Below are 12,580 nucleotides of genomic sequence, written 5' to 3' on the forward strand. Positions count from 1 at the left end.
TCTGTGAGACAAATGGAAGTGAACTGGAAATCTCCACCGCACGATGGCAAGACTCCCCAAACAAAAAGGTTGACTCTGTTCTCAGATGGACGTCCATCTGCCAGGAGTCCAGCAGACAAAGAGACGCCTGGTGTTTGTACCTGAGCTTAGCGAGACAAGGTTCATCTTTATCAGAAGAAAAGCCCACGCTGGCGATGACTTTAAAATAAAATTTAATCAAGGATTTTACAAAATCAAATGTTGATTAGAAAACAGATCCTTAAATACCAAATGACTTCTTTACGAATGATCTGTCACGAGCCGGCCTCCACAGAGCTCATGGAGCTTAATCAATGGACAGTATTCTCAAGGTCCTCAGGGGAGCAGACAGGGCAGGAAGCAGAACTGAAGGAAACCTCATGACACTGCAGGTGGATCCTGTGTTGTCCAGACTCTAACACAGGACGTCCCTCAACTCTAAACATCTGTGGGGAAAAACAGAACTCTCTTCAGCAGGAAGTGAGAAGGAACTACTTCTTGCACTAGAACAAAACAAAGCTCCCCGTCTCTCCAACTGACAGGGGAGATGAAAGGAGGAGGACATAGAGGTCAGTGTCCAGTCAGTGGGTGTGGTGATGGCGACTGGCAGGTGAGATCACCGGCGTGGAGGCGGGACCAGGAGCTGAGTGGCGGTGACAGAGTCAGGAAAGAGGTTGTGATAGGTCGGCAGAGGAACGTAGGCAGCTGTGATCATCTTCCCTAAAAAACACACACACACACACACACACACACACACACACACACACACACACACACACACACACACACACACACACACACACACACGTCAATACCAGCTGACCGCTGACGGTCTGCTTCTATGTGAACAGTGTTCCTCTGACAGGGGAGGTGACAGATGTGGGCAGTGTGTAGACACAGTGTAGACATGCTGATATGACACTACATATACATAGACACAGTGTAGACATGCTGATATGACACTACATATACATAGATACAGTGTAGACATGCTGACATGACACTACATATACATAGACACAGTGTAGACATGCTGATATGACACTACATATACATAGACACAGTGTAGACATGCTGATATGACACTACATATACATAGATACAGTGTAGACATGCTGACATGACACTACATATACATAGATACAGTGTAGACAGGCTGATATGACACTATATATACATATAGTGTACTAATGATAATTTATCTGTACTTCCTGCTGTGTACCTCATGAAAGTAATAATACCTACGTTACTAATGATGATTTATCTGTACTTCCTGCTGTGTACCTCATGAAAGTAATAATACCTACGTTACTAATGATGATTTATCTGTACTTCCTGCTGTGTACCTCATGAAAGTAATAGTACCCATGTTACTAATGATGATTTATATGTACTTCCTGCTGTGTACCTCATGAAAGTAATAATACCCATGTTACTAATGATGAGTTATCTGTACTTCCTGCTGTGTACCTCATGAAAGTAACAATACCCATGTTACTAATGATGATTTATCTGTACTTCCTGCTGTGTACCTCATGAAAGTAACAATACCCACGTTACTAATGATGATTTATATGTACTTCCTGCTGTGTACCTCATGAAAGTATGAATACCCATGTTACTAATGATGATTTATCTGTACTTCCTGCTGTGTACCTCATGAAAGTAATAATACCTACGTTACTAATGATGATTTATCTGTACTTCCTGCTGTGTACCTCATGAAAGTAATAGTACCCATGTTACTAATGATGATTTATATGTACTTCCTGCTGTGTACCTCATGAAAGTAATAATACCCATGTTACTAATGATGAGTTATCTGTACTTCCTGCTGTGTACCTCATGAAAGTAACAATACCCATGTTACTAATGATGATTTATCTGTACTTCCTGCTGTGTACCTCATGAAAGTAACAATACCCACGTTACTAATGATGATTTATATGTACTTCCTGCTGTGTACCTCATGAAAGTATGAATACCCATGTTACTAATGATGAGTTATCTGTACTTCCTGCTGTGTACCTCATGAAAGTAACAATACCCATGTTACTAATGATGATTTATCTGTACTTCCTGCTGTGTACCTAATGAAAGTAATAATACCCATGTTACTAATGAGTTATCTGTACCTCCTGCTGTGTACCTCATGAAAGTAATAATACCCACGTTACTAATGATGAGTTATATGTACTTCCTGCTGTGTACCTCATGAAAGTAATAATACCCATGTTACTAATGATGAGTTATCTGTACTTCCTGCTGTGTACCTCATGAAAGTAACAATACCCATGTTACTAATGATGATTTATCTGTACTTCCTGTGTACCTCATGAAAGTAACAATACCCACGTTACTAATGATGATTTATATGTACTTCCTGCTGTGTACCTCATGAAAGTATGAATACCCATGTTACTAATGATGATTTATCTGTACTTCCTGCTGTGTACCTCATGAAAGTAATAATACCTACGTTACTAATGATGATTTATCTGTACTTCCTGCTGTGTACCTCATGAAAGTAATAGTACCCATGTTACTAATGATGATTTATATGTACTTCCTGCTGTGTACCTCATGAAAGTAATAATACCCATGTTACTAATGATGAGTTATCTGTACTTCCTGCTGTGTACCTCATGAAAGTAACAATACCCATGTTACTAATGATGATTTATCTGTACTTCCTGCTGTGTACCTCATGAAAGTAACAATACCCACGTTACTAATGATGATTTATATGTACTTCCTGCTGTGTACCTCATGAAAGTATGAATACCCATGTTACTAATGAGTTATCTGTACTTCCTGCTGTGTACCTCATGAAAGTAACAATACCCATGTTACTAATGATGATTTATCTGTACTTCCTGCTGTGTACCTCATGAAAGTAATAATACCCATGTTACTAATGAGTTATCTGTACCTCCTGCTGTGTACCTCATGAAAGTAATAATACCCACGTTACTAATGATGAGTTATCTGTACCTCCTGCTGTGTACCTCATGAAAGTAATAATACCCACGTTACTAATAATGAGTTATCTGTACTTCCTGCTGTGTACCCCATGAAAGTAACAATACCCATGTCACTAATGATGATTTATCTGTACTTCCTGCTGTGTACCTGAAAGTAATAATACCCATGTTACTAATGATGATTTATCTGTACTTCCTGCTGTGTACCTCATGAAAGTAATAATACCCATGTTACTAATGATGATTTATCTGTACTTCCTGCTGTGTACTTCATGAAAGTAATAATACCCATGTTACTAATGATTTATCTGTACTTCCTGCTGTGTACCTCATGAAAGTAATAATACCCACATTACCAATGATGATTTATATGTACTTCCTGCTGTGTACCTCATGAAAGTAATAATACCCATGTTACTAATGATGAGTTATCTGCACTTCCTGCTGTGTACCTGAAAGTAATACCCATGTTACTAATGAGTTATCTGTACTTCCTGCTGTGTACCTCATGAAAGTAATAATACTCATGTTACTAATGATGATTTATACGTACTTCCTGCTGTCTACCTCATGAAAGTAATAATACCCATGTTACTAATGATGATTTATATGTACTTCCTGCTGTGTACCTCATGAAAGTAATAATACCCATGTTACTAATGATGAGTTATCTGTACTTCCTGCTGTGTACCCCATGAAAGTAACAATACCCATGTTACTAATGATGATTTATCTGTACTTCCTGCTGTGTACCTCATGAAAGTAATAATACCCATGTTACTAATGATGAGTTATCTGTACTTCCTGCTGTGTACCTCATGAAAGTAACAATACCCATGTTACTAATGATGAGTTATCTGTACTTCCTGCTGTGTACCTCATGAAAGTAATAATACCCATGTTACTAATGATGAGTTATCTGTACTTCCTGCTGTGTACCTCATGAAAGTAACAATACCCATGTTACTAATGATGAGTTATCTGTACTTCCTGCTGTGTACCCCATGAAAGTAACAATACCCATGTTACTAATGATGAGTTATCTGTACTTCCTGCTGTGTACCACATGAAAGTAACAATACCCATGTTACTAATGATGAGTTATCTGTACTTCCTGCTGTGTACATTTCACAGTGTGATGTGATCAACTCTGCCCCGCTTAAGGATCTTACCAGCGAAGTACCTCCCATGCAGGCCGTTGACGGCTGCCATGGCAGCAGGGATTGTGGGGCATTTAACGTACACGTTACCCTGCACACAGAAAATCACAGCATGGTCAATTTAACCTCAACACAAACAGCAAAACAACATGTGTGTGCTTACATGGTTCTGATGTGTGTCTGTGTGTCAAACAGCAAAACAACATGTGTGTGGGTTTACATGGTTCTGATGTGTGTCTGTGTGTCAAACAGCAAAACAACATGTGTGTGTGTCTACATGGTTCTGATGTGTGTCTGTGTCAAACAGCAAAACATGTGTGTGTCTACATGGTTCAGATGTGTGTCTGCATATAAGTCAGTGTGAACACACCTCAGTGGTGTGTGTCTGTATATAAGTCAGTGTGAACACACCTCAGTGGTGTGTGTCTATATATAAGTCAGTGTGAACACACCTCAGTGGTGTGTGTCTGTATATAAGTCAGTGTGCATCTGTATAAAGTCAGTGTGAACACATTTCAGTGATGTGTGTCTGTATATAAGTCAGTGTGTGTCTGTATATAAGTCAGTGTGAACACACGTCAGTGGTGTGTGTCTATATATAAGTCAGTGTGAACACACCTCAGTGGTGTGTGTCTTTATATAAGTCAGTGTGTGTCTGTACATAAGTCAGTGTGAACACACCTCAGTGGTGTGTGTCTTTATATAAGTCAGTGTGTGTCTGTATATAAGTCAGTGTGAACACACCTCAGTGGTGTGTGTCTGTAAAAAAGTTAGTGTGAACACACCTCAGTGGTGTGTGTCTGTATATGAGTCAGTGTGAACACACCTCAGTGGTGTTTGTCTGTATATAAGTCAGTGTGTGTCTGTATATAAGTCAGTGTGAACACACCTCAGTGGTGTGTGTCTGCATATAAGTCAGTGTGAACACACGTCAGTGGTGTGTGTCTGTATATAAGTCAGTGTGAACACACCTCAGTGGTGTGTGTCTGTATATAAGTCAGTGTGTGTCTGTATATAGTCAGTGTGAACACATTTCAGTGATGTGTGTCTGTATATAGTCAGTGTGAACACACCTCAGTGGTGTGTGTCTATATATAAGTCAGTGTGAACACACCTCAGTGGTGTGTGTCTGTATATAGGTCAGTGTGTGTCTGTATATAAGTCAGTGTGAACACACCTCAGTGGTGTGTGTCTGTATATAAGTCAGTGTGTGTCTGTATATAAGTCAGTGTGAACACACCTCAGTGGTGTGTGTCTGTATATAAGTCAGTGTGAACACACCTCAGTGGTGTGTGTCTGTATATAAGTTAGTGTGAACACACCTCAGTGGTGTGTGTCTGTATATAAGTTAGTGTGTGTCTGTATATAAGTCAGTGTGAACACACCTCAGTGGTGTGTGTCTGCATACAAGTCAGTGTGAACACACGTCAGTGGTGTGTGTCTGTATATAAGTCAGCGTGAACACACGTCAGTGGTGTGTGTCTGTATATAAGTCAGTGTGTGTCTGTATATTAGTCAGTGTGAACACACCTCAGTGGTGTGTGTCTGTATATAAGTTAGTGTGAACACACCTCAGTGGTGTGTGTCTGTATATAAGTTAGTGTGAACACACTTCAGTGGTGTGTGTCTGTATATAAGTCAGTGTGAACACACGTCAGTGGTGTGTCTATATATGTCAGTGTGAACACACCTCAGTGGTGTGTGTCTATATATAAGTCAGTGTGAACACACCTCAGTGGTGTGTGTCTGTATATAAGTCAGTGTGTGTCTGTATATAAGTCAGTGTGAACACACCTCAGTGGTGTGTGTCTGTATATAAGTCAGTGTGTGTCTGTATATAAGTCAGTGTGAACACACCTCAGTGGTGTGTGTCTGTATATAAGTTAGTGTGAACACACCTCAGTGGTGTGTGTCTGTATATAAGTTAGTGTGAACACACTTCAGTGGTGTGTGTCTGTATATAAGTCAGTGTGAACACACGTCAGTGGTGTGTCTATATATGTCAGTGTGAACACACCTCAGTGGTGTGTGTCTATATATAAGTCAGTGTGAACACACCTCAGTGGTGTGTGTCTGTATATAAGTCAGTGTGTGTCTGTATATAAGTCAGTGTGAACACACCTCAGTGGTGTGTGTCTGTATATAAGTCAGTGTGTGTCTGTATATAAGTCAGTGTGAACACACCTCAGTGGTGTGTGTCTGTATATAAGTTAGTGTGAACACACCTCAGTGGTGTGTGTCTGTATATAAGTTAGTGTGAACACACTTCAGTGGTGTGTGTCTGTATATAAGTCAGTGTGAACACACGTCAGTGGTGTGTCTATATATGTCAGTGTGAACACACCTCAGTGGTGTGTGTCTATATATAAGTCAGTGTGAACACACCTCAGTGGTGTGTGTCTGTATATAAGTCAGTGTGTGTCTGTATATAAGTCAGTGTGAACACACCTCAGTGGTGTGTGTCTGTATATAAGTCAGTGTGTGTCTGTATATAAGTCAGTGTGAACACACTTCAGTGGTGTGTGTCTGTATATAAGTCAGTGTGAACACACCTCAGTGGAGTGTGTCTGTATATAAGTTAGTGTGAACACACCTCAGTGGTGTGTGTCTGTATATAAGTTAGTGTGAACACACTTCAGTGGTGTGTGTCTGTATATAAGTCAGTGTGAACACACCTCAGTGGTGTGTGTCTGTATATAAGTTAGTGTGAACACACCTCAGTGGTGTGTGTCTGTATATAAGTTAGTGTGAACACACCTCAGTGGTGTGTGTCTGTATATAAGTCAGTGTGAACACACCTCAGTGGTGTGTGTCTGTATATAAGTCAGTGTGAACACACCTCAGTGGTGTGTGTCTGTATATAAGTTAGTGTGAACACACCTCAGTGGTGTGTGTCTGTATATAAGTTAGTGTGAACACACCTCAGTGGTATGTGTCTGTATATAAGTCAGTGTGAACACACCTCAGTGGTGTGTGTCTGTATATAAGTTAGTGTGAACACACCTCAGTGGTGTGTGTCTGTATATAAGTCAGTGTGAACACACCTCAGTGGTGTGTGTCTGTATATAAGTCAGTGTGAACACACCTCAGTGGTGTGTGTCTGTATATAAGTCAGTGTGAACACACCTCAGTGGTGTGTGTCTGTATATAAGTTAGTGTGAACACACCTCAGTGGTGTGTGTCTGTATATAAGTCAGTGTGAACACACCTCAGTGGTGTGTGTCTGTATATAAGTCAGTGTGAACACACCTCAGTGGTATGTGTCTGTATATAAGTCAGTGTGAACACACCTCAGTGGTGTGTGTCTGTATATAAGTTAGTGTGAACACACCTCAGTGGTGTGTGTCTGTATATAAGTCAGTGTGAACACACCTCAGTGGTGTGTGTCTGTATATAAGTCAGTGTGAACACACCTCAGTGGTGTGTGTCTGTATATAAGTCAGTGTGAACACACCTCAGTGGTGTGTGTCTGTATATAAGTTAGTGTGAACACACCTCAGTGGTGTGTGTCTGTATATAAGTCAGTGTGAACACACCTCAGTGGAGTTCTTATCAACGTAGATGTGGACGACTCCGCCGTGTTTGTTACACTCCTCAATCACATCATGCTGGATGTCCACATCCCAGCCTGGTGCCTCCTCACTGACACACACACACACACACACACACACACACAGAGACACACAGACACACACACAGACACACACACACACACACACACACACACACACACACACACACACACACACACACACACACACACACACACACAGCATTAATGTTGGTGTTTGGTTGTGTGCAGGGTCTGAAATTAACACTCGCCACCCGCCAAAGGCGAGTGGATTTTCTGATTGGCAAGTAAATCTCAGAAGCCTATCCACCACATGGAGAGTAACAAAAAAAGTGAAATCCAACCACTTAATCCTCCCTCATCTCTCTTGCTCTCTCCCTCTCTCCTTAGCAACAGCAATAAGAGAAACTAACCAATCAACATACATTAGAATGTTGCTAGACGCTACTGGCGGGTAACATTATGCGCACACTCGAGAGGAACAACAACAGCAGCACCGTCAAACTCGGTACTAGCCTACTCTATTCTTTTAACTAACGTTAGCCAGCAACGCCAGTTACGTGGTGACATTTAGAAGGCGCAAAACCACCATCAGAAAGACAACCACGTCCCGAAGAGGAGGAAGAAGCCACCATCACCACCAAACCGAAAAAAAAAAAGTTTAGTGAGAAGTGGAGGTATGGCGATAAAGGAGCTGCGAGAGGCTGACTGGAGTGATAAGGAGTTGCTCAGTCTGTCGCCAGGATGCCAAAAACCGTAGCAGTTCATTTGTCATCGGTAACAAGATAATGAAGGTAGAAAACACCAAGGAAGATGAGACCTCCAGACGTCACATTACCTGTATGAAGGCCTCTCGGGCTCAGTCGGAGCCTGTCCTCACAACATCCTCCGTAAAGGCGCTAATAGCCGTGTCCGAGCAGACCAGCATGAGAATGCAGAACAGGTTTAGGACTGTGCAGGCCATTGGCAAGAAGGCCAGACCACTCTCCCACTTCGAATGGATGGGCGAGTAAGTGAATTTAGTTGTCATCTCAAAATATCCTCTTACAGCGTAAACAACGTGCTGGCTGTAGCTAACGTTAGCCACTAGCACTAGTATGTGACACCTAGCTTGCACTAACGTAAGCTGTGTGCTAGCTTCAACACCACGAAGCAGGTTAAAACTGACTGGCGGTCCAAAGGTCCGTGGAGGTGTTGTGGTCTGGGCATCGGCTTTGTGTAGATGCAGTTGCCCACTGGGGACTGGGGTTCGCACCCCGGTCTCATCAGATCTGACTATGGCCGGATTCGATGAAGCAGCAATAATTGGCAATGCTGTCTTCAGGAGGGGGGCGGAGTCGGCTTGTGTTCGTCACATGACTGCGTCTGTGTGTGTGGGAAAAAGCAGTGGTTCGGCCTGGATTCTCCTCGTCACGAAAGTGGCGAGGCGTCTCCTTCGAGACTGCCGGCCGGAGAGATGCAGTTAGTGAACGCATGCAGTACGAGGGTGGGTGTCTGAACTAAAATAGGGATCGACTGGCCACTAAATTGGGAGGAAAATCAGAAATAAAAATGATTTTAAAAAAAACCTCAACTCAGACACACTCTGGGATCTACTGATGGTGCAGCTGTCATCTCCCGAGATCAGGGAGTAGGACCCAACCAGTGCTGTTGATCCAAAGGAGTTGAATCAAGTGCAACTGGACTTGGTATATATCTGTGAAAACGTTTCGCCTCTCATCCAAGAGGCTTCACAGACACAGTGCTGTTGATCTGTGGCACCAAGACTCTGTCAGGAGCAGGAGGCCAGACTTCATGGACGGTGCAAAGAGAGTGGCTGCTGTAGAGTGAGAAGTAGTCTGGGACAAACGCAGAGCTGAACGCTGATACCGAACAGGATCAAACCAAGATCACACAGGTAAAAAAAGAAGGTAAGCAGAGACACCCCTCATCTCAGAGTAAGCCCAGACCAAAGACACACAATGAGTCTGCCACACAGACAGAAAGAGACAGACAGACAGAGACACAGACAGACAGCAGTAGAGAGTGTGACGACGGTACCTGCTTGGATTGAACATGTTGGACAGCTGGAAGCAGTGTGTGGCCAGCGGCTGGGAGGGGAGGTTCATGGCAGCAGAGTTCATGTTCATGTTGAGAGCTGGGTTCATGGCTGGGTTCATGGCAGCTGGAACAGACACACACAGGCTGACATCACCATCACACACACACACACACACACACACACACACACACACACACACACACACACACACACACACACACACACACACACACCAGCACTTGTACTACAGCGCGTGTTCCTGTTTGCAGCCATGTGTGTTTGTGAACTGAAAGGGAATGGTGTAATAACAGGGGCAGATTGGAAACCTGGATCCAGGTTTGAAAAGTTCTGGTGAGTGAGTACTTAAGTATGTGAGCCAGTCTGGGTCCGCCTGTCTTTGGGCTCCCCAGTATTTCTGAGCCAGGTGCTCCAACATCCCTTCCTCTAGGAAGGTGTTTGGTTATGAAGCCTTTACCTCTTCCCTTTCAGAAGGCAACATCGACCCGGTTTAATGCAACTGGTCCATATTCAAACGGTGCTGTGTGAACCCACGCTGGTCAGTCTGGTCACGTACCTGAGACAGCAGCCATGGCTCCTATAGCGATGGCACCACTCATCTGCAGAGCCTGCTGGGCAGCAGGGGGGATCTGGAGGCCTGTACCTGGACACAACACACACACACCTACCGTGAGGATGTGCTCCTCACAGGGCTCGCTCTGCAATGCATCATGACCCGTCTTTGTTAAGGACTGGGTGGTAAGGATTCTGTCATGGTCCCCACTTTTACCCATCATGTTTGTCTTGCATGCGTGTCTGACAGAATCTCAGTCAGTGCACTCAAACTCACTACATGATGGAAAACTCATGGTGACCGCAACCCCCCGGCCTTCCGTCAGGCTACCACTCCAGAACAGTATACTAACCCTCAGCCAGTCTGGCCATCAGCTGGAGTCTCCCAGTGGTCCCCAGGTCAATGCCAGTGCGCTCCAGTTCATCACTGTCCAGGAAGGAGGACGCAGTGGAGGCATCAGTTCTTTCAGTCACATGACCAACCTTCATGGGACGTCCTGCCAGTTCAAACCCATTCAACTGTTCCAAGGCCTTCTTCGCACACTCTGCATCAGCAAACTGACATGCAAAATACACACACACACACACACACACACGTTTCATGTGGTGCAGACAAGTGTTTCAGACGAGAATCACTGCATTCTAGTCTACTCCTAGTCCTGCTGCTCCAGGTCCCTTGTAGGTTTGTGATCCTGTCAGATGATAAATCAAGTTGAAGGATAACGTTTCAATATTAATGTGATACAACTTAGTTCAGCCGTTTCAACAGAATGATGTGTAACTGAGGTGGCCTAGGTTTCCAATGGGTTATATAAAATCTGGACTGTTTCTGCAGCACACGCCATGTGACTTCAACACCTGAAACCCTTCAAGTTGACCCAGTTCTTCTGCACACAACGTTTAGTGGCAGAAACATTTCACCCTCACCTAAGTGACCTCTTCAGTCTCACCTGACTGCAGGTGTCCCCACCCTTATAAACTGTACAGTGACTGCAGGTGTCCCCACCCTTATAAACAATACAGTGTCTGCAGGTACCCCACCCTTATAAACAATACAGTGACTGCAGGTGTCCCCACCCTTATAAACAATACAGTGACTGCAGGTGTCCCACCCTTATAAACAATACAGTGACTGCAGGTGTCCCCACCCTTATAAACAATACAGTACTGCAGGTGTCCCCACCCTTATAAACAATACAGTGACTGCAGGTGTCCCCACCCTTATAAACAATACAGTGACTGCAGGTGTCCCCACCCTTATAAACAATACAGTGACTGCAGGTGTCCCCACCCTTATAAACAATACAGTGACTGCCGGTGTCCCCACCCTTATAAACAATACAGTGACTGCGACTGCAGGTGTCCCCACCCTTATAAACAATACAGTGGCTGCAGGTGTCCCCACCCTTATAAACAATACAGTGACTGCCGGTGTCCCCACCCTTATAAACAATACAGTGACTGCAGGTGTCCCCACACTTATAAACAATACAGTGACTGCAGGTGTCCCCACCCTTATAAACAATACAGTGACTACAAGGGTCCCCACCCTTATAAACAATACAGTGACTGCAGGGATCCCCACCCTTATAAACAATACAGTGACTACAAGGGTCCCCACCCTTATAAACAATACAGTGACTGCAGGTGTCCCCACCCTTATAAACAATACAGTGACTGCGACTGCAGGTGTCCCCACCCTTATAAACAATACAGTGGCTGCAGGTGTCCCCACCCTTATAAACAATACAGTGACTGCAGGTGTCCCCACCCTTATAAACAATACAGTGACTGCGACTGCAGGTGTCCCCACCCTTATAAACAATACAGTGGCTGCAGGTGTCCCCACCCTTATAAACAATACAGTGTCTGCAGGTAACCCCACCCTTATAAACAATACGGTGTCTGCAAGTGTCCCCACCCTTATAAACAATACAGTGACTACAAGGGTCCCCACCCTTATAAACAATACAGTGGCTGCAGGTGTCCCCACCCTTATAAACAATACAGTGACTGCAGGTGTCCCCACACTTATAAACAATACAGTGACTACAAGGGTCCCCACCCTTATAAACAATACAGTGACTGCAGGGATCCCCACCCTTATAAACAATACAGTGACTGCAGGGATCCCCACCCTTATAAACAATACAGTGACTGCAGGTGTCCCCATCCTTAAAAACAATACAGTGACTGCGACTGCAGGTGTCCCCACCCTTATAAACAATACAGTGGC

At 43.7% G+C, this 12,580-nt stretch overlaps 1 protein-coding gene across 7 annotated transcripts in view; it reads right to left on the bottom strand.

Annotated features, from left to right (window-relative positions):
- Positions 1 to 201: 201 nt before the first annotated feature.
- The window catches only part of rbm39a (RNA binding motif protein 39a), a 59,864-nt gene continuing 47,485 nt past the window's right edge, over positions 202 to 12,580 (bottom strand). For 6 of the 7 annotated variants that reach the window (XM_056272897.1, XM_056272900.1, XM_056272901.1 and 3 more), the window contains 7 exons: positions 10,698 to 10,902; positions 10,349 to 10,435; positions 9,774 to 9,897; positions 7,699 to 7,804; positions 4,175 to 4,253; positions 639 to 738; positions 202 to 464 (listed from right to left, as the gene is read on the bottom strand). In XM_056272897.1, the coding sequence (XP_056128872.1) occupies positions 434 to 464; positions 639 to 738; positions 4,175 to 4,253; positions 7,699 to 7,804; positions 9,774 to 9,897; positions 10,349 to 10,435; positions 10,698 to 10,902 (732 nt within the window). In that variant the 3' untranslated portion in view covers positions 202 to 433. Of the gene's footprint in view, positions 739 to 4,174; positions 4,254 to 7,698; positions 7,805 to 9,773; positions 9,898 to 10,348; positions 10,436 to 10,697; positions 10,903 to 12,580 lie in introns of all 7 variants that reach the window. The other variant, XM_056272896.1, reaches the window with a different exon arrangement.

Source organism: Lampris incognitus, chromosome 2, assembly GCF_029633865.1.
Source record: "Lampris incognitus isolate fLamInc1 chromosome 2, fLamInc1.hap2, whole genome shotgun sequence".
In the NCBI taxonomy this organism is placed as follows: domain Eukaryota; kingdom Metazoa; phylum Chordata; class Actinopteri; order Lampriformes; family Lampridae; genus Lampris; species Lampris incognitus.